The 22,573-nt window shown below is 43.8% G+C and overlaps 1 protein-coding gene across 2 annotated transcripts in view; it reads right to left on the reverse strand.

The window, feature by feature from the left end:
* The window catches only part of LOC106611717 (dystrophin-related protein 2), a 237,994-nt gene that overhangs the window by 101,295 nt on the left and 114,126 nt on the right, over positions 1-22,573 (reverse strand). For both annotated transcript variants that reach the window (XM_014212218.2, XM_014212217.2), the window contains 4 exons: positions 10,338-10,494; positions 4,708-4,828; positions 3,738-3,849; positions 3,276-3,432 (listed from right to left, as the gene is read on the reverse strand). In XM_014212218.2, coding sequence (XP_014067693.1) covers positions 3,276-3,432; positions 3,738-3,849; positions 4,708-4,828; positions 10,338-10,494 — 547 coding nt within the window. The remainder of the gene's footprint in view (positions 1-3,275; positions 3,433-3,737; positions 3,850-4,707; positions 4,829-10,337; positions 10,495-22,573) is intronic.

A 22,573-nucleotide genomic window follows, 5' to 3' on the forward strand; every position in this document is an offset into this window, starting at 1 on the left:
AGTATGGAGCTGTGCCTCGGAGTATTGTTTCTTCATCCTATGTAATGTATTCTCAGAGAAATGTGTAATTTAAATTGTAGGATTTATGTCCCATCCTGCATCCTGGTAGACCAGGGTCTGACCAGTAGATGGTGCTGTTCCTGCTAGGTGATTCTTTGTTCAAAGAACCCCACCCCATTCTTAAAGGGACAGTTTGTGTACTTTTTGCACAGGTCAGTGCCTATTGCCTATTGAACCAAAACAATTGTTTTTATTTTTGTTATGTATGTATTCACGGATAGATGGATGTACTGTATGTATGTATGTATGTATGTATGTATGTATGTATGTATGTATGTATGTATGTATGTATGTATATGACATTTTATTTTGCTACTCTGACACTCGTCGGATGTGGCAGGGCTGGCAAACTATTACAGACTACAAAGGGAAGCACAGCCACGAGCTGCCCAGTGACACGAGCCTACCAGATGAGCTAAATTACTTTTATGCTCGGCTTCAAGGCAAATAACACTGAAGCATGCATGAGAGCATCAGCTGTTCCGGACGACTGTGTGATCTCACTCTCCGTAGCCGATGCGAATAAGACCTTTAAACAGGTCAACATTCACAAGGCCGCAGGGCCTGATGGATTACCAGGACAGCTTCTACCCCCAAGCGATAAGACTCCTGAACATCTAATCAAAGAGCTACCCAGACCCCTCTTCTACGCTGCTGCTACTCTCTGTTTATTATCTATGCATAGTCACTTTAACTCTACCTTCATGTACATATTACCTCAATTACCTTGACTAACCGGTGCCACCGCACATTGACTCTGTACCGGTACCCCCTGTATATAGCCTCGCTATTGTTATTTTACTGCTGCTGTTTAATTATTTTCTCCTTTTATTTTTTATTTATCTATTTTTTACTTAACACTTTTTTTTCTTAAAACTTCTTAAAGCATTGTTGGTTAAGGGCTTGTAAGTAAGCATTTCAGTGTACGGTCTACACCTGTTGTATTTGGGGCATGTGAAAAATACAATTTGATTTGATTTGAGTGTCTTTTAAGTCCAAGTGGGCTGGGCATCCTGATGATGCAGGATACTATAATAATAAAATAACTCAAAATCAAATCGCCCAGAAACACTCAACCCACATTTAGTCAATACTAACAGAGCTCCAATGATAACAGAAACAGGGCTAGGAGAGCAGAAGGGTAGAGATACAGATCCTCCATAATGATAGTGAAATTACAGCCATCTAGACAGCACAGTGGAGGAGACTCTTTACAGCTGATAAATTAGTGAGCGTAGCAAGAGGGAATTTTCTAAGTAGTTTTTTTATCAATAACTTCAGAGCTTTGTCTCCATATCTAATCAATACAGCTGGATCTAGTCGTGTTTTCAGGCACTATTTCATCTGTGTCCATTCCACTGCTATGTCTTTTTTTTTTACTTCAAATCATTTCTGGGGGAAACGACATCCACAGATTTTGTCTGGTCCTGGTGGCGAGGCAGAGGGTAGACACAAACACACGCACGACACACACAACCACGTAGGCAGGCAGGCAGGTACGACACACACAGCTTACTATTTTAAGCACACACAGCTTGCTTAATATTTCGGACACACACACGCAGGTACTGTACGTACAGTGGAAGTCAGAAGTTTACATACACCTTAGCCAAATACATTTAAACTCAGTTTTTCACAATTCCTGACATTTAAACCTAGTAAAAATCCCCTGTCTTGGGTCAGTTAGGATCACCACTTTATTTTAAGAATGTGAAATGTCAGAATAATAGTAGAGAGAATGATTTATTTCAGTTTTTATTTATTTCATCACATTCCCAGTGGGTCAGAAGTTTACATACACTCAATTAGTATTTGGTAGCATTGCCTTTAATTGTTTAACTTGGGTCAAACGTTTTGGGTAGCCTTCCACAAGCTTCCCACAATAAGTTGGGTGAATTTTGGCCAATTCCTCCTGACAGAGCTGGTGTAACTGAGTGAGGGTTGTAGGCCACCTTGCTCGCACACGCTTTTTCAGTTCTGCCCACAAATCTTCTATAGGATTGAGGTCAGGGCTTTGTGATGGCCACTCCAATACCTTGACTTTGTTGTCCTTAAGCCATTTTGCCACAACTTTGGAAGTTTGCTTGGGGTCATTGTCCATTTGGAAGACCCATTTGCGACCAAGCTTTAACTTCCTGACTGATGTCTTGAGATGTTGCTTCAATATATCCACATAATTTTCCTTCCACATGAAGCCATCTATTTTGTGAAGTGCACCAGTCCCTCCTGCAGCAAAGCACCCCCACAACATGATGCTGCCACCTCCATGCTTCACGGTTGGGATGGTGTTCTTCGGCTTGCAAGCCTCCCCCTTTTCCTCCAAACATAACAATGGTCATTATGGCCAAACAGTTGTATTTTTGTTTCATCAGACCAGAGGACATTTCTCAAAAAAGTACGATCTTTGTCCCCATGTGCAGTTGCAAACCGTAGTCTGGATTTTTTATGGCAGTTTTGGAGCAGTGGCTTCTTCCTTGCTGAGCGGCCTTTCAGGTTATGTCGACATAAGACTCGTTTTACTGTGGATATAGATACTTTTGTACCTGTTTCTCTAGCATCTTCACAAGGTCCTTTGCTGTTGTTCTGGGATTGATTTGCACTTTTCGCACCAAAGTACGTTTATCTCTAGGAGACAGAACGCATCTCCTTCCTGAGCGGTATGACAGCTGCGTGGTCCCATGGTGTTTATACTTGCATACTATTGTTTGTACAGATGAACGTGGTACCTTCAGGCGTTTGGAAATTGCCCCCAAGGATGAACCAGACTTGTGGAGGTCTACAAATTTGTTCTGAGGTCTTGGCTGATTTCTTTTGATTTCCCCATGATGTCAAACAAAGAGGCACTGAGTTTGAAGGTAGGCCTTGAAATACATCCACATGTACACCTCCAATTGACTCAAATTATGTCAATTAGCCTATCAGAAGCTTCTATAGCCATGACATTTTCTGGAATTTTCCAAGCTGTTTAAAGGCACAGTCAACTTAGTGTATGTACATTTCTGACCCACTGGAATTGTGATACAGTGAATTATAAGTGAAATAATCTGTCTGTAAACAATTGTTGGAAAACGTACTTGTGTCATGCACAAAGTAGATGTCCTAAACAACTTGCCAAAACTATATTTTGTTAATTAACAAGAAATGTGTGGAGTGGTTGAAAAACGAGTTTAATGACTCCAACCTAAGTGTATGTAAACTTCCCACTTCAACTGTACCTTGGTGGCGTCAATGTGGTCCTGCAGGGAGTCGATGAAGAGGTCCCCTACAGGCTCCCATGCATCCCGGACGCCCTCAGCTTGCTCCAGGGCCATCGCCAGCTCCTCCATGGCTGCTTGCGTCTGCAGCAGTCGCTCCAGGGTCCGCTCCATGTGCCTGAGACACACACACAACTATTTAACTACAACAGTTATTTTCTACAACATCATTTTCAGTTTTAGCCACTAACCCGTTAACTTCAACCCAACAAATCACCCTAATACCTGCGCATTAACCCCAAGTCCCCAACCTAGCCTTATTTCAGTCATAGCATTTTCCTTTAACTGCCAGGTGGTGCACAATGCTGACAAAATACAGACCCAATGAAATTTGAGCATAGGCAGGGTAAAAAACATATCTAGCCAATCACAATCATGAGTATGTTGTAGCCCAATGGAGTGGGCCTGTGTGGTATATCTGACCTGTGTCGGTCCACGCAGCGGGCAGTCAGCTTCTCCCACAGGTCACTGGTTACATTGGCCTGCTTCCACACCGAGCGACTCACGTTCAGGATCCGTTTCCTCGGAGACACTTCTGGAGGGGGATGAGATGGTGAAGAGGGGCAAGGGGTGAGGGAATGGGCGGCCAGGCAGAGATAGTGTTAGACTCAATGTGTGCAAACATCAGTAGAAAGAAACTAGGGAGAAAGAATGAGTAATAAGGGTGGGAGCCAGGGAGTGTTGGAGGGTCTGAGAGGGAGTGTTATGAGTGTTGGAGGGTCAGAGAGGGAGTGTTATGAGTGTTGGAGGGTCAGAGAGGGAGTGTTGGAGGGTCAGAGAGGGAGTGTTATGAGTGTTGGAGGGTCAGAGAGGGAGTGTTAGTGCTGATGCCTGCCACCACCAGCATTGAAAAAAAAGGAAGAGGGGGAAACCGTGAGAAACATTTTGTTGGGGGCAGAGATAGAGTTCACCACCTGTCTTTTCCCCATGCCTGCCACAAGCGATGGAGAGCAAGAGGATGCTGGGTGGGGGAGGGAGGGAGGGAGGAAGGAGGGGGCAGTAAGCCTAGAATGCTGCATTATTGATTTGACCAGATGGTGTGAACTGGATTAATTGGTCCCGACCCAATTGCTCTCCCCAAACATACATCCTCTGATCCACTCTGATACAGCAGGACAGGTAGCTGCTAATCAGACCTAATGGTGGATACACACTTGCTGGCGACCAACTTAATGAACTCCATATTTCTCTCTGCTCTCACTACTCACGTCTGATTTAGGTGTGTGGTAGGGTGTGGTGCGTGTGGTGGGGTGGGTGTGCATGGTCGAGTGGGGTGTGTAGTGGGATGGGGTGTGTGTGGTAGAGTGGGATGGGGTGTGTGTGTGGGGGTGGTGGTGGTGTGTGTGTGTGGGGGGGGTGTGTGGTGGAGTGGGGTGTCCATGGGTGGCCAGACCTTTTCCGTCGGGCAGCGTCTCCTCGGGCTCCTGGAAGGGGTGCTGTGTCAGGAATGCCTGGGCAGACTCCAGCACCGAGTAGATGAAGGGCCCCCGAGACTTGACATCCTCCATGAAGACCTGGAGACAGACAGGACAGACAGGGGCCCACAGAAAGATGAAAGCATAGTACACCCACAACATGCAGGGGCTCATTATAATACATAAATGACGCATACACACGCACACATGTATACACTAATTTGAATACATACAGTGGGGGAAAAAAGTATTTGATCCCCTGCTGATTTTGTACGTTTGCCCACTTACAAAGAAATGATCAGTCTATAATTTTAATAGTATGTTTATTTGTACAGTGAGAGACAGAATAACAACAAAAAAATCCAGAAAAACACATGTCAAAAATGTTATAAATTAATTTGCATTTTAATGAGGGAAATAAGTATTTGACCCCTCTGCAAAACATGACTTAGTACTTGGTGGCAAAACCCTTGTTGGCAATCACAGAGGTCAGACGTTTCTTGTAGTTGGCCACCAGGTTTGCACACATCTCAGGAGGGATTTTGTCCCACTCCTCTTTGCAGATCTTCTCCATGTCATTAAGGTTTCGAGGCTGACGTTTGGCAACTCGAACCTTCAGCTCCCTCCACAGATTTTCTATGGGATTAAGGTCTGGAGACTGGCTAGGCCACTCCAGGACCTTAATGTGCTTCTTCTTGAGCCACTCCTTTGTTGCCTTGGCCGTGTGTTTTGGGTCATTGTCATGCTGGAATACACATCCGCGACCCATTTTCAATGCCCTGGCTGAGGGAAGGAGGTTCTCACCCAAGATTTGACGGTACATGGCCCCGTCCATCGTCCCTTTGATGCGGTGAAGTTGTCCTGTACCCATAGCAGATAAACACCCCCAAAGCATAATGTTTCCACCTCCATGTTTGACGGTGGAGATGGTGTTCTTGGGGTCATAGGCAGCATTCTTCCTCCTCCAAACACGGCGAGTTGAGTTGATGTCAAAGAGCTCCATTTTTGTCTCATCTGACCACAACACTTTCACCAGTTGTCCTCTGAGTCATTCAGATGTTCATTGGCAAACTTCAGACGGGCATGTATATGTATTCTTGAGCAGGGGGACCTTGCGGGCGCTGCAGGATTTCAGTCCTTCACGGCGTAGTGTGTTACCAATTGTTTTCTAGGTGACTATGGTCCCAGCTGCCTTGAGATCATTGACAAGATCCTCCCGTGTAGTTCTGGGCTGATTCCTCACCGTTCTCATGATCATTGCAACTCCACGAGGTGAGATCTTGCATGGAGCCCCAGGCCGAGGGAGATTGACAGTTCTTTTGTGTTTCTTCCATTTGCGAATAATCGCACCAAATGTTGTCACCTTCTCACCAAGCTGGTTGGCGATGGTCTTGAAGCCCATTCCAGCCTTGTGTAGGTCTACAGTCTTGTCCCTGACATCCTTGGAGAGCTCTTTGGTCTTGGCCATGGTGGAGAGTTTGGAATCTGATTGATTGATTGCTTCTGTGGACAGGTGTCTTTCTTACAGGTAACAAGCTGTGGTTAGGAGCACTCCCTTTAAGAGTGTGCTCCTAATCTCAGCTCGTTACCTGTATAAAAGACACCTGGGAGCCAGAAATCTTTCTGATTGAGAGGGGGTCAAATACTTATTTCCCTCATTAAAATACAAATCAATTTATAACATTTCTGACATGCGTTTTTCTGGATATTTTTGTTGTTATTCTGTCTCTCACTGTTCAAATAAATCTACCATTCAAATTATAGACTGATCCTTTCTTTGTCAGTGGGCAAATGTACAAAATCAGCAGGGGATCAAATACTTTTTCCCCCCACTGTAGACAAGAACATTCTTTACAGACATGCACATGTTGGTACACACACGCATAAAGACAGCGAGGAGCCACTGGCAGGGCCCCGTAGGACTGCCTGTCACTCTGTACTACTGTCTCAGGGCTGTGAGAGCCTATGGAAGAATAGAAGGCCAGGAGTACACAGAGTATTGGTCAGCTGGCCTCCTCACAAAGATCAGCCAATTAGCTAGAGAGGCTGGCTCCTCCTGGCTCGTTCCTGCAACTCTATTCATGTAAATCATGGAGACCTTAAACTGCCTGAGTACACGCACATTATCCAGATTTCTACTTCAGGTTTAGAAACCAACATATCCCCAATGGAATGAATGACTCCAAGACGGCCCCTGAAATGGCACCCTATTCCCTACATAGTGCTATACTTTTGACCATGAGGCCCACGGGGCTCTGAGAACCCTCTGGGTCACACCGTCAGCGTCAACCAGCCTCTCCCTAATCTCCATTCACTACTCATCTACACTAGGTAAAAACTTGAATCTTCATTCATTAATACAGTAGGAGAGTGACATATATTTCTTCCCTCCATGTCACTTATTTAGGAAAAGCCAGAGGCGCGATCCTCTTAGTATATGAAGAGATTACCATTTTTTTTATGTGAAATCTGCTAGACTACAAGCTTACTTTCCCCCGTGGCGAGCAGCGACTGTCTTTCAGTGCCTATTAAACCCCACAACCGCAGCCAGTCATTCCCCGATAACACCAGCATCCCTCCTTGCTGACTGAATTAATTACGAAGCCCCGCTGAACTGACAAATACAACTGACGCTAAGCAAACACGCAAAAAATCTGATCTGTGCAGGAGCTGTGGTTCTTCATAAGATTTCCTGCTGAGGTTACTAAGGAAAGTAGGATTTTACCTCGCTTTTCTCATTTTTCTCAGGGAACGGTTGCTACCCTGGGAGGAATTGGGGTGGAGGGGGTATCTTCCCTCCCTCAGGCCTCCGCTGCGTTAAAACTTTAATTCCAGTTAAATTTCACACTGAGAGGTTCCATCATTAGCTGAAGGAACATTCAAAATAAAGACTTCAGCTCCGATTAGGCTGCATTATGCATGCTGGAAGAGACGGAAAAGTCTGAGGAAATGGTTTCATTACCCCCTCCAAACATGTTGACAGTCCCCCATTTATGTTTGGGGCCCTCAGAGACCCCATTACACTGAGCTTTCTCACAACACAGAAGACATATCCAGCTTTCATCATCTCTCTGTTCTGTAGATGATTTGATTCTGCACTACACACACACATACTTAGAGCGAAGAATACACACACACACACACACACACACACACACACACACACATACACACACACACAAACTGAAAGGGACACATCCCTACATACCAAAACACAGCAGAATAAATCTACTTAAGATCAATAATTCTCATTTCTTAAAACCCTGTAATTCTCCACAGAAAACTCAATGCAATTTCACTCTCCACTTTGTCGAAAAGGTTTTAGAGCAATGGTGCGCTTGGGGAGTGGGAACATCTTAGATAGATTATAAAGGAATACTACATTTAAAATGGGGACATAGAGAAAAGAAAAGTGGTGGTGGAAGGAAACGGGGAGGAAAGAGGGGGGAGGAGAGAAGAGGAGGGGGAAGGAAACGGGGGAGGAAAGAGGGGGGAGGAGAGAAGAGGAGGGGGACATAGTTTTTGGCACAGTTTTTTCACAGTAGATCATACTGGTTCTTACTGATTCGTACTGGTTCATATTGAGTAACAGAATCAGCAGGATGGGAAACATAACATTAGAGAGAGAGACAGAGATCGAGATAGAGAGAGAAAGAGAGAGAGATAGAGAGAAAGAGAGAGAAAGCGAGAGAGATAGAAGAGAGAGAGAGAGAGAGAGAAAGAGGGAGAGACAGAGAAAGAGAGAGAGAGAGAGAAAGAGAGAGATAGAGAGAGAGAGAAAGAGAGAGAGATAGAGAGAGAGAAAGAGAGATAGAGAGAGAGATAGAGAGAAAGAGAGATAGAGAGAGAAAGAGAGAGAGATAGAGAGAGACAGATAGAGAGAGAGAGAGATAGAGAGAAAGAGAGATAGAGAGAGAAAGAGAGAGAGATAGAGAGAGACAGATAGAGAGATAGAGAGAGATAGAGAGAGAGAAAGAGAGAGAGAAAGAGAAAGAGAGAGAGAGAGAGAGAGAGAGAGAGAGAGATAGAGAAATAGAGATGGTGTGTGACTGGATGGTTTGTGTCCTGTTAATTGGGAAGTGGATTTCACAGTGCCAGTTGGTCGGGGTGGAGGGGAAGGAGAGGGAGGAGAGGGGGAGGAGGGGGAGGACCACTATCACTGTCAATACGACTCTCCCCCCTCAGAGACTCTGACAGCACAGAAAATTGGAACAAAGGTGGAAAGAGCATTCTGCTGTAGTACATGACCAATTATGGTGTGTATCTGTCTCTCTCTGTGTGTGTGTGTGTGTGTGTGTGTGTGTGTGTGTGTGTGTGTGTGTGTGTGTGTGTGTGTGTGTGTGTGTGTGTGTGTGTATATATATATATGTGTGTGTGTATATATATGTGTGTGTGTGTGTGTGTGTGTGTGTGTGTGTGTGTGTGTGTGTGTGTGTGTGTGTGTGTGTGTGTGTGTGTGTGTGTGTGTGTGTGTGTGGGTGTGCCTTCCTGCCTGCCTGTTTGTGTTCGGGGGAGAGCTCACACCGAATGGAGGTGTTTTTCCCGGGAAATGGATAAACAACCCAGGAACCATTGCTAGGAACGATTTTCTCAATGTTCTGCCACAGAATGAGGAGGAGTGCAGAACAAGCCCCTGAATGTGAGAGACTATTTCTCCCCATCTTATATTCTGCACCCTTCATCTGCTTGGCTCCACTACTCTCAGCTTTCAACCAGTTTCATTCCCCTCTCACACAGTAGCAGGGGCTTTTTAACATGTCAGTCAATTAAAAAGATTTCAGCTGAGGCACTCTTCTTACTTAACGGCAGTTTGGGGTATCTTTACAGCTTCACCACTGGGCGGCTTTAACACACACCACAGACATCTTGTTGCCTCAGATCTCTCCTGCAGATAACAGCCAGAGTCTTAAATGCTGAAATAGAGTTGTTATTTTGATACATGGCTAAATTAAGAGAGCCTCAAATGAAAGTGGTTGCTAAATGAAAGTAGGTAAATCGCTGAGAAGGGATGGATGGAGGGACGGAGGGATGAGGTATGTACTCCTATCTAACTACTTACCCTCTATCCTTAATGTTAATGGATAACCAGACGAATAGGTTAAACTAAGGATAGTGTCACAGCACTGAAACATAGCCTAGTGGTCCTATTCATTTCAAACAGGTAACTAAGGAGTTTCTAGGGAGAAACTGTGAAGGGTTAGGGTTAGGTGCCGTTGCATTCGTTTGATCAATACAACTCAACTGGATGGTAATTCTAACACACATTCTTGCAGCTCGGCACAAACGATGGGTTCCACTCAAGGAATTTCTAACTATAGCACAATCTGATTACTGTGTATCTGCCGATTAGTCCACTCATTCAGTCCTATAGAAGCCACAGAAACTGGAACCAAAGGATCATACTCATGGTCCTTAGTGCCACAAAAGATACTGGGAATAAAATAATGTTGGTTCGCCTTACAACAGAGCTCTCCAACCCTGTTCTTGGAAACCTACACAAGGGTTGAGGAACAAAGTTGGAGAGCTCTGCCTTACAAGAACATCCTGATTATATACTAGTTTGGCGTGTTTGTGTGATGTCGTTTTTTAAAGGGGCCCAACACAGTACCTGGTGGAACTCCCTTTGGTGTTGGACGGCCCCCACATCGCCCCCTATGGGCAGCTGTTCCGACAGCTCCTCGTCCTTGGCCGTCAGCCAGTCTATGATCTCCTGTAGGGAGAGCTGCAGCTTCCCACTGTTGTCGGAGAACGCCTCTAGCCGCACCCTGCAGACAGGCAGACAGACAAACAGACAGAGCAAAATGACAGTCAGATAATGGTTGCTCATGATACCCAACACATCTACCAATTGGGTGACATTGGTAAACTGCCATCCCACAATCCCCCCTATGAAAAGAGCTGTAACAAATGCAACTTTAAAAACAATACAAAAAAACGAAATGTATGAGATGGTGAAGGAACATATGAGAGGGGAGGGGCAGAGACAGAGAGAGAGGGAGGGGGTACAGAGAAGTGGAGAGAGGGGGGCCAGAGATAGAGAGGGGGGCAAAGAGAGAGAGAGAGAGGGGGAAGACAGAGATAGAGAGAGGGAGGGACAGAGAGAGAGAGAGAGAGACAGAGAGACAAGCAGCAGTGCCCACCTTAGCCAGGACCCTAAAGGACATCGCCCCCAAACGCTGCCCCAACACCTTACACAGAAGCAACAGATCAACAGACACCCAGCCCAGACCAGCGAGACATTCTCCCAGACCCTCCTTCCCCCCACCCCCTCCTCCCACCCCATGCCTTGAGGACCTATATCCAGACCACCAGCCACATCCACACACCCACCCCAACCAATCAATACCCCCCAAACCAACCATGACCACACCGCATATAGGCCCCCTCAGTTCAGACCTGTGAAGAATGCAAAAACCTAAGAAAGACATTTAGAAACCTATCCAACCAAAAACATAGAGACCCAGAAAACCGGAGCCTACGCCTTCACTATGGTGAATCACTAAAACAATACAGAAATACACTATGGAAAAAGAAGGAACAGCACGTCAGAAATCAGCTCAATGTAATTGAAGAATCCATAGAATCGAACCACTTCTGGGAAAATTGGAAAACTCTAAACAAACAACAACACAAAGAGTTATCTATCCAAAACGGAGATGTGTGGATAAACCACTTCTCCAATCTTTTTGGACCTATAACAAAGAACAAACAGCAAAAACGTATACAGTACCAGTCAAAAGTTTGGACACACCTACTCATTCAAGGGTTTTTCTTTATTTTTTACAAATGTTCTACATTGTAGAATAATATTGAAGACATCACAACTATGAAATAACACATATGGAATCATGTAGCAACCCAAAAAAAATTCTGCCTCTCAAAATATATTTTATATTTGAGATTCTTCAAAGGAGCCACCCTTTGCCTTGATGACAGCTTTGCACAATCTTGGCATTCTCTCAACCAGCTTCATGAGGTAGTCACCTGGAATATAGTTCAATGACAGGCCCTGACAGTAAATCTCAGTAAAACAAAAATAATGGTGTTCCAAAAAAGGTCCAGTTGCCAGGACCACAAATATAGATTACATCTAGACACCATTGCCCTAGATTATACAAAAAACTATACATACCTCAGCCTAAACATCAGCGCCACAGGTAACTTCCACAAAGCTGTGAACAATCTGAGAGACAAGGCAAGAAGGGCCTTCTATGCCATCAAAAGGAACATAACATTTCAAATAAAATTCGACCTACCAATTAGAATCTGGCTAAAATTATAGAACACATTGCCCTTTGTGGTTGTGAGGTCTGGGGTCCGCTCAGCAACCAAAAATTCACAAAATGGGACAAACAGCAAATTGAGATTCTGCATGCAGAATTCTGCTAAAATATCCTCATTGTACAACGTAAAACACCAAATAATGCATGCAGAGCAGAATTAGGCCGATACCCGCTAATTATCAAAATCCAGAAAAGAGACGTTAAATTCTACAACCACCTAAAAGGAAGTGATTCCCAAACCTTCCATAACGAAGCCATCACCTAGAGCGATGAACCTGGAGAAGAGTCCCCTAAGCAAGCTGGTCCTGGGGCTCTGTTCACAAACACAAACAGACCCCACAGAGCCCCAGAACAGCAACACAATTAGACCCAACCAAATCATGAGAAAACAAAAATATAATTATTTGACACATTGGAAAGAATTAACAAAATAACTGATCAAACTGGAATGCCATTCGGCCCTAAACAGAGAGTACACAGGGGCAGAATACCTGACCACTGTGAATGACCCAAAATTAAGTAAACCATTGACTATGTACAGACTCAGTGAGCATAGCCTTGCTATTGAGAAAAGCCGCCGTAGGCAGATCTGGCTCTCAAGAGAAGACAGGCTATGTGCACACTGCCCACAAAATGAGGTGGAAACTGAGCTGCACTTCCTAACCTCCTGCCCAATGTACGACCATATTAGAGACACATATTTCCCTCAGGTTACACAGACCCACAATGAATTCGAAAACAAATGTGATTTTGATAAACTGTCATATCTATTGGGTGAAATACCACAGTGTGCCATCAAAGCAGCAAGATTTGTGACCTTGTAATGGGAATTTTAATGTTTGTGCTTTTCTTATAACTAATTTCTTTGTTCTATTTATGTGCTGTTCTAATAACCAATTTATGTTTTCATGCAAGTGACTGATTGAACAAATCCTCAGTAGCTGCTATTTAGCAGGACGCCCAGACCTTGTTTTCAGAACGAAAGATATCTCAGTTTCAAGGTCTCAGCTTAGAGAGAAGAAGTGAGCTATTGGTCTGTCACATGAATGAAACAAAATGGTAATGATTAATTAATTATGCTAAATCATGCAAATATAACTTGTCTTTTTATAGCCGTATATAAGACAACTGCTGGGACTGCCCTTCTGTACTTTAACTATTTGCACATCGTTACAACACTGTATATAGACATACATTTACATTTGAAATGTCTTTATTCTTTTGGAACATTTGTGAGTGTAATTTTTACTGTAAAATTTTTATTGTTTATTTCACTTTTGTTTATAATTTATTTCACTTGCTTTGGCAATGTAAACATAAAGTTTCATATGCCAATAAAGCCATTTGAAATTAAATTGAATTGAGCAAGGGAGAGAGAGAATGTGCGCCACCTGCTACCGCTTTGACTGCCTCAAAGCTGCTGATACATTTTGGGGCGGCAGGTAGCCAAGTGGTTAGAGCGTTGGGCCAGTAACCAAAAGGTTGCTAAATTGAATCCCCGAGCTGACAAGGTAAAAATCTGTCATTCTGCCCCTGAACAAGACAGTTAACCCACTGTTCCTAGGCCGTCATTGTAAATAAAAATTAGTTCTCAACTGACATGCCTTGTTTAAAAAAAAAATGTTTTTTAACTAGGCAAGTCAGTTAAGAACAAATTATTATTTACAATTATTTCTTATTTAGTTAAATAGAGGTTAAATGAAATGTTTTACAATATATGTGAGCGAGCACCATGGAGCTAGTCATGGTGATGTGGTAGTGAACACTATGGAGCTAGTCATGGTGATGAGGTAGTGAACACTATGGAGCTAGTCATGGTGATGAGGTAGTGAACACTATGGAGCTAGTCATGGTGAGGTAGTAGTGAACACTATGGAGCTAGTCATGGTGATGTAGTAGTGAACACTATGGAGCTAGTCATGGTGATGTGGTAGTGGTAGTGAACACTATGGAGCTAGTCATGGTGATGTGGTAGTGAACACTATGGAGCTAGTCATGGTGATGTGGTTGTGAACACTATGGAGCTGGTCATGGTGATGTAGTAGTGAACACTATGGAGCTAGTCATGGTGATGTAGTAGTGAACACTATGGAGCTAGTCATGGTGATGTGGTAGTGAAAACTATGGAGCTAGTCATGGTGATGTAGTAGTGAACACTATGGTGCTAGTCATGGTGATGTAGTAGTGGTAGTGAACACTATGGAGCTAGTCATGGTGATGTGGTAGTGAACACTATGGAGCTAGTCATGGTGATGTGGTAGTGAACACTATGGAGCTAGTCATGGTGATGTGGTAGTGAACACTATGGAGCTAGTCATGGTGATGTAGAAGTGAACACTATGGAGCTAGTCATGGTGATGTGGTAGTGAACACTATGGAGCTAGTCATGGTGATGTGGTAGTGAACACTATGGAGCTAGTCATGGTGATGTGGTAGTGAACACTATGGAGCTAGTCATGGTGATGTGGTTGTGAACACTATGGAGCTAGTCATGGTGATGTAGTAGTGAACACTATGGAGCTAGTCATGGTGATGTGGTAGTGAACACCATGGAGCTAGTCATGGTGATGTGGTAGTGAACACTATGGAGCTAGTCATGGTGATGTGGTAGTGAACACTATGGAGCTAGTCATGGTGATGTGGTAGTGAACACTATGGAGCTAGTCATGGTGATGTGGTAGTGAACACTATGGAGCTAGTCATGATGATGTGGTTGTGAACACTATGGAGCTAGTCAGGATGATGTGGTTGTGAACACTATGGAGCTAGTCATGGTGATGTGGTAGTGAACACTATGGAGCTAGTCATGATGATGTGGTAGTGAACACTATGGAGCTAGTCATGGTGATGTGGTAGTGAACACTATGGAGCTAGTCATGGTGATGTGGTAGTGAACACTATGGAGCTAGTCATGGTGATGTGGTTGTGAACACTATGGAGCTAGTCATGGTGATGTAGTAGTGGTAGTGAACACTATGGAGCTAGTCATGGTGATGTAGTATAGTGAACACTATGGAGCTAGTCATGGTGATGTAGTAGTGGTAGTGAACACTATGGAGCTAGTCATGGTGATGTAGTAGTGAACACTATGGAGCTAGTCATGGTGATGTGGTAGTGCACACTATGGAGCTAGTCATGGTGATGTAGTAGTGGTAGTGAACACTATGGAGCTAGTCATGGTGATGTAGTAGTGAACACTATGGAGCTAGTCATGGTGATGTGGTAGTGCACACTATGGAGCTAGTCATGGTGATGTAGTAGTGGTAGTGAACACTATGGAGCTAGTCATGGTGATGTAGTAGTGAGCACTATGGAGCTAGTCATGGTGATGTAGTAGTGAACACTATGGAGCTAGTCATGGTGATGTAGTAGTGAACACTATGGAGCTAGTCATGGTGATGTAGTAGTGAACACTATGGAGCTAGTCATGGTGATGTAGTAGTGGTAGTGAACACTATGGAGCTAGTCATGTTGATGTGGTAGTGAACACTATGGAGCTAGTCATGGTGATGTGGTAGTGAACACTATGGAGCTAGTCATGGTGATGCGGTAGTGAACACTATGGAGCTAGTAATGGTGATGTGCTAGTGAACACTATGGAGCTAGTCATGGTGATGTGGTAGTGAACACTATGGAGCTAGTCATGGTGATGTAGTAGTGGTAGTGAACACTATGGAGCTAGTCATGGTGATGTGGTAGTGAACACTATGGAGCTAGTCATGGTGATGTGGTTGTGAACACTATGGAGCTAGTCATGGTGATGTAGTAGTGAACACTATGGAGCTAGTCATGGTGATGTGGTAGTGAACACCATGGAGCTAGTCATGGTGATGTGGTAGTGAACACTATGGAGCTAGTCATGGTGATGTGGTAGTGAACACTATGGAGCTAGTCATGGTGATGTGGTAGTGAACACTATGGAGCTAGTCATGGTGATGTGGTAGTGAACACTATGGAGCTAGTCATGATGATGTGGTTGTGAACACTATGGAGCTAGTCATGGTGATGTGGTTGTGAACACTATAGAGCTAGTCATGGTGATGTAGTAGTGAACACTATGGAGCTAGTCATGGTGATGTGGTAGTGAACACTATGGAGCTAGTCATGGTGATGTAGTAGTGAACACTATGGAGCTAGTCATGGTGATGTGGTAGTGAACACTATGGAGCTAGTCATGGTGATGTGGTTGTGAACACTATAGAGCTAGTCATGGTGATGTGGTAGTGAACACTATGGAGCTAGTCATGGTGATGTAGTAGTGAACACTATGGAGCTAGTCATGGTGATGTGGTAGTGAACACTATGGAGCTAGTCATGGTGATGTGGTAGTGAACACTATGGAGCTAGTCATGGTGATGTGGTAGTGAACACTATGGAGCTAGTCATGGTGATGTGGTAGTGAACACTATGGAGCTAGTCATGGTGATGTAGTAGTGAGCACTATGGAGCTAGTCATGGTGATGTAGTAGTGAACACTATGGAGCTAGTCATGGTGATGTAGTAGTGAACACTATGGAGCTAGTCATGGTGATGTAGTAGTGAACACTATGGAGCTAGTCATGGTGATGTAGTAGTGGTAGTGAACACTATGGAGCTAGTCATGTTGATGTGGTAGTGAACACTATGGAGCTAGTCATGGTGATGTGGTAGTGAACACTATGGAGCTAGTCATGGTGATGCGGTAGTGAACACTATGGAGCTAGTAATGGTGATGTGCTAATGAACACTATGGAGCTAGTCATGGTGATGTGGTAGTGAACACTATGGAGCTAGTCATGGTGATGTAGTAGTGGTAGTGAACACTATGGAGCTAGTCATGGTGATGTGGTAGTGAACACTATGGAGCTAGTCATGGTGATGTGGTTGTGAACACTATGGAGCTAGTCATGGTGATGTAGTAGTGAACACTATGGAGCTAGTCATGGTGATGTGGTAGTGAACACCATGGAGCTAGTCATGGTGATGTGGTAGTGAACACTATGGAGCTAGTCATGGTGATGTGGTAGTGAACACTATGGAGCTAGTCATGGTGATGTGGTAGTGAACACTATGGAGCTAGTCATGGTGATGTGGTAGTGAACACTATGGAGCTAGTCATGATGATGTGGTTGTGAACACTATGGAGCTAGTCAGGATGATGTGGTTGTGAACACTATAGAGCTAGTCATGGTGATGTGGTAGTGAACACTATAGAGCTAGTCATGATGATGTGGTTGTGAACACTATGGAGCTAGTCATGGTGATGTGGTAGTGAACACTATGGAGCTAGTCATGGTGATGTGGTAGTGAACACTATGGAGCTAGTCATGGTGATGTGGTTGTGAACACTATAGAGCTAGTCATGGTGATGTGGTAGTGAACACTATGGAGCTAGTCATGGTGATGTAGTAGTGAACACTATGGAGCTAGTCATGGTGATGTGGTAGTGAACACTATGGAGCTAGTCATGGTGATGTGGTAGTGAACACTATGGAGCTAGTCATGGTGATGCGGTAGTGAACACTATGGAGCTAGTAATGGTGATGTGCTAGTGAACACTATGGAGCTAGTCATGGTGATGTGGTAGTGAACACTATGGAGCTAGTCATGGTGATGTAGTAGTGGTAGTGAACACTATGGAGCTAGTCATGGTGATGTGGTAGTGAACACTATGGAGCTAGTCATGGTGATGTGGTTGTGAACACTATGGAGCTAGTCATGGTGATGTAGTAGTGAACACTATGGAGCTAGTCATGGTGATGTGGTAGTGAACACCATGGAGCTAGTCATGGTGATGTGGTAGTGAACACTATGGAGCTAGTCATGGTGATGTGGTAGTGAACACTATGGAGCTAGTCATGGTGATGTGGTAGTGAACACTATGGAGCTAGTCATGGTGATGTGGTAGTGAACACTATGGAGCTAGTCATGATGATGTGGTTGTGAACACTATGGAGCTAGTCATGGTGATGTGGTTGTGAACACTATAGAGCTAGTCATGGTGATGTAGTAGTGAACACTATGGAGCTAGTCATGGTGATGTGGTAGTGAACACTATGGAGCTAGTCATGGTGATGTAGTAGTGAACACTATGGAGCTAGTCATGGTGATGTGGTAGTGAACACTATGGAGCTAGTCATGGTGATGTGGTTGTGAACACTATAGAGCTAGTCATGGTGATGTGGTAGTGAACACTATGGAGCTAGTCATGGTGATGTAGTAGTGAACACTATGGAGCTAGTCATGGTGATGTGGTAGTGAACACTATGGAGCTAGTCATGGTGATGTGGTAGTGAACACTATGGAGCTAGTCATGGTGATGTGGTAGTGAACACTATGGAGCTAGTCATGGTGATGTGGTAGTGAACACTATGGAGCTAGTCATGGTGATGTAGTAGTGAGCACTATGGAGCTAGTCATGGTGATGTAGTAGTGAACACTATGGAGCTAGTCATGGTGATGTAGTAGTGAACACTATGGAGCTAGTCATGGTGATGTAGTAGTGAACACTATGGAGCTAGTCATGGTGATGTAGTAGTGGTAGTGAACACTATGGAGCTAGTCATGTTGATGTGGTAGTGAACACTATGATGCTAGTCATGGTGATGTGGTAGTGAACACTATGGAGCTAGTCATGGTGATGCGGTAGTGAACACTATGGAGCTAGTAATGGTGATGTGCTAATGAACACTATGGAGCTAGTCATGGTGATGTGGTAGTGAACACTATGGAGCTAGTCATGGTGATGTAGTAGTGGTAGTGAACACTATGGAGCTAGTCATGGTGATGTGGTAGTGAACACTATGGAGCTAGTCATGGTGATGTGGTTGTGAACACTATGGAGCTAGTCATGGTGATGTAGTAGTGAACACTATGGAGCTAGTCATGGTGATGTGGTAGTGAACACCATGGAGCTAGTCATGGTGATGTGGTAGTGAACACTATGGAGCTAGTCATGGTGATGTGGTAGTGAACACTATGGAGCTAGTCATGGTGATGTGGTAGTGAACACTATGGAGCTAGTCATGGTGATGTGGTAGTGAACACTATGGAGCTAGTCATGATGATGTGGTTGTGAACACTATGGAGCTAGTCAGGATGATGTGGTTGTGAACACTATAGAGCTAGTCATGGTGATGTGGTAGTGAACACTATAGAGCTAGTCATGATGATGTGGTTGTGAACACTATGGAGCTAGTCATGGTGATGTGGTAGTGAACACTATGGAGCTAGTCATGGTGATGTGGTAGTGAACACTATGGAGCTAGTCATGGTGATGTGGTTGTGAACACTATAGAGCTAGTCATGGTGATGTGGTAGTGAACACTATGGAGCTAGTCATGGTGATGTAGTAGTGAACACTATGGAGCTAGTCATGGTGATGTGGAAGTGAACACTATGGAGCTAGTCATGGTGATGTGGTAGTGAACACTATGGAGCTAGTCATGGTGATGTGGTAGTGAACACTATGGAGCTAGTCATGGTGATGTAGTAGTGAGCACTATGGAGCTAGTCATGGTGATGTAGTAGTGAACACTATGGAGCTAGTCATGGTGATGTAGTAGTGAACACTATGGAGCTAGTCATGGTGATGTAGTAGTGAACACTATGGAGCTAGTCATGGTGATGTAGTAGTGAGCAGTAACAGAGAGCCACTCTCACTGTTACTGACAATATGTTGACCAGGTCAACAGGTGTGCAAAACACACAGACAAAAATAAAAGGAGATCTATAGACAGCAGTCTGAAGTATAGGAATGGTACATTGGATTAGTTGTTTCCTGCAGAGACAAAGGCACTTGTTAAAGAACGCAACGTGGCTTGTCATTTCATGTGACATCTCCTAGACACGGATTAGTTGACAAAGAAGAGAGTTGTAGTGTCTCTTAAAAGCCCTCAAGGAAGGAAGTTTGTTATTTTGTGGGATAACACATGCGCACACACGGCGTGCGCGTGTGTGTGTGTGTAGAAAAAAAGTGTTCATTGGGGATGTACAGTATATACAACCTTTTGGTTCTTTGGTCAAAATGTAAGAACCTTTTTCAGAAAAAAAGTGAAATGCTCTACAGTTCTATCATTCAAAAACCAACTGCCATTTTTATCCAGCATAACAAGTCAAGGCAGTTGGAAATAGTGCCTACCAATGGAAATGTTTTAGGGTTAGCAAAGTCACTTTTTTAACTCAAACATATGAAGCCATAATCATATGATAAACTATAAGATAGATAAATAAGGCTCTTTTAGAGTTTGAACTTTATAGGCTACTGTTTGTTTGGTAGCTAGCTGAGGAGAAAGCCACCGCTAATTAGCCACTTTACAAGCTAGCTAACTCATCTTACAAATAAACTTCCATTTTAATTATTGAATATGCCAAATAGAACTACATACCCAGCCTGACATTGGCAATTAGCTCATTGTTGCTTTTATTTCAGTATTACAGTGTGGAGTCAGAGGCAGATTCCTCTTTCGGCTGCTGCTGACGACAACTGTAAGTTGGTCCTCAGCATGATAATAATGATATGTATGCATATTATTTTGTCTTCATTTTTGCGGATATACAATAGACTCATGTTTTGGCTCCTCATGTTCTTCTCAGGAACCAGCCAGGCGATACCCCATGCTGTAGCTGTACCATGAATAAGGCAGAAACCCTCTGAAGGTTGCTACCAAAACTGACGTGGGCCATTATTCAAATAAAGAGCCTCCCTGACCAACAGTGCATATTTCCAAACTATGTTTGCATTACTGTACCTAAACTGTTAGTTTGAGTTTGACTGTAAGGACAATACAATCTAAAAACTATGCTGGTATTTTTTGTGTGCATCATTTCATGGCATTATATTATCTTCTTAGCTAGTTCTATTGAACTAGTAGTAGCCTAGCCATAAATCGTACATGGTACTATACAGAGTTCTATATGGAACCAATTTGGTTCAGTGAAGAAGATCCCCTAGGGTTCTGATCAAAGAACCCCACAAAAGGGTTCTACTGAATACTGAACACAAATATCAGTGCAACATGTAAAGTGTTGGTCCCATGTTTCATGAGCTGAAATAAAAGATTCCAGAAATGTTCCATACGCTTCTTTCCTTCAAATTGTGTGCACAAATGTGTTTACATCCCTGTTAGTGAGCATTTCTCCTTTGCCAAGATAATACAGCCACCTGACAGGTGTGGCATATCAAGAAGCTGATTAAACAGCATGATCATTACACAGGTGCACCTTGTGCTGGGGACAATAAAGGACACTCTAAAATGTGCAGTTTTGTCAGACAACACAATGCCAAATGTTTCAAGTTTTGAGAGCATGTGCAATTGGCATGCTGACTGCAGGAATGTCCACCAGAGCTGTTGCCAGAGAACTGAATGTTCATTTCTAAACCATAACCAATGTGGTTTTGGAGGATTTGGCAGTACGTCCAACCGGCCTAACAACTGCAGAACCCGTGTAACCACACCAGCCCAGGACCTCCATATCCGACTTCTTCACCTGCGGGATCGTCTGAGACCAGCAACCCAGACAGCTGATAAAACTGAGGAGTATTTCAAATAAAAACAAATCAAATGTTATTAGTCACATGAGCCGAATACAACAGGTGTTCACCTTACAGTGAAATGCTTACTTACGAGCCCCTAACTAACTAAGCAGTTTCAAAACATACGGATAAGAATAAGAGATAAAAGTAACAAGTAATTAAAGAGCAGCAGTAAAAAACAATAGTGAGACTATATACAGGGGGGTACCGATACAGAGTCAATGTGTGGGGGAACCGGTTAGTGGGGAAAAACTCATTCTAATTGGCTGGGCGTGGGTCCCCAATGGGTTCCCTCCCAGGCCCATCCATGGCTGTGCCCCTGCCCAGTCATGTGAAATCCATAGATTAGGGCCTAATTCATTTATTTCAATTTACTGATTTCCTTATATGAACTATAACTCAGTAAAATAATACAAAATTGTTGAATGTTGCATTTCTAGTTTTGTTCGGTATATAAGTTTTAGTGGTTCCATATATGAAGCAAACGATGGAACCCTTTATAGTTCTACTAAAAACATTTTTTTTTCTAAGAGTGTACCATATATCCTAAATGAAACCTGTGCGTATTTGAGCGTACTGTCCCGTACCCCCTCTACCTACCCTCCAGCTCAGTGGTAACTGAATCAGAGCAAAGGTTATGGTGTGATATGAGGCCCCAGTGGAATAGGCTCCAGATCAGATTGATGGGTTCAGAGGGACACATGTGGCCTATACCTCCTGGGGATCCTCTGTCCTGAACATAACCACTGATCCGCAGCCACCACAGGGCAGTAGCACACACCTGTGTGTGTGTGTGTGTGTGTGTGTGTGTGTGTGTGTGTGTGTGTGTGTGTGTGTGTGTGTGTGTGTGTGTGTGTGTGTGTGTGTGTGTGTGTGTGTGTGTGTGTGTGTGTGTGTGTGTGTGTGTGTGTGTGTGTGTGTGTGTGTGTGTGTGTGTGTGTGTGTGTGTGTGTGTGTGTGTGTGTGTGTGTGTGTGTGTGTGTGTGTGTAATGAGTGGTGAACAGCTTCACAGCTCTCTCAACCTCTGCCCAGAGAGCTGTCTCTAC

This window comes from Salmo salar, chromosome ssa09 (assembly GCF_905237065.1).
Source record: "Salmo salar chromosome ssa09, Ssal_v3.1, whole genome shotgun sequence".
NCBI lineage: Eukaryota > Metazoa > Chordata > Actinopteri > Salmoniformes > Salmonidae > Salmo > Salmo salar.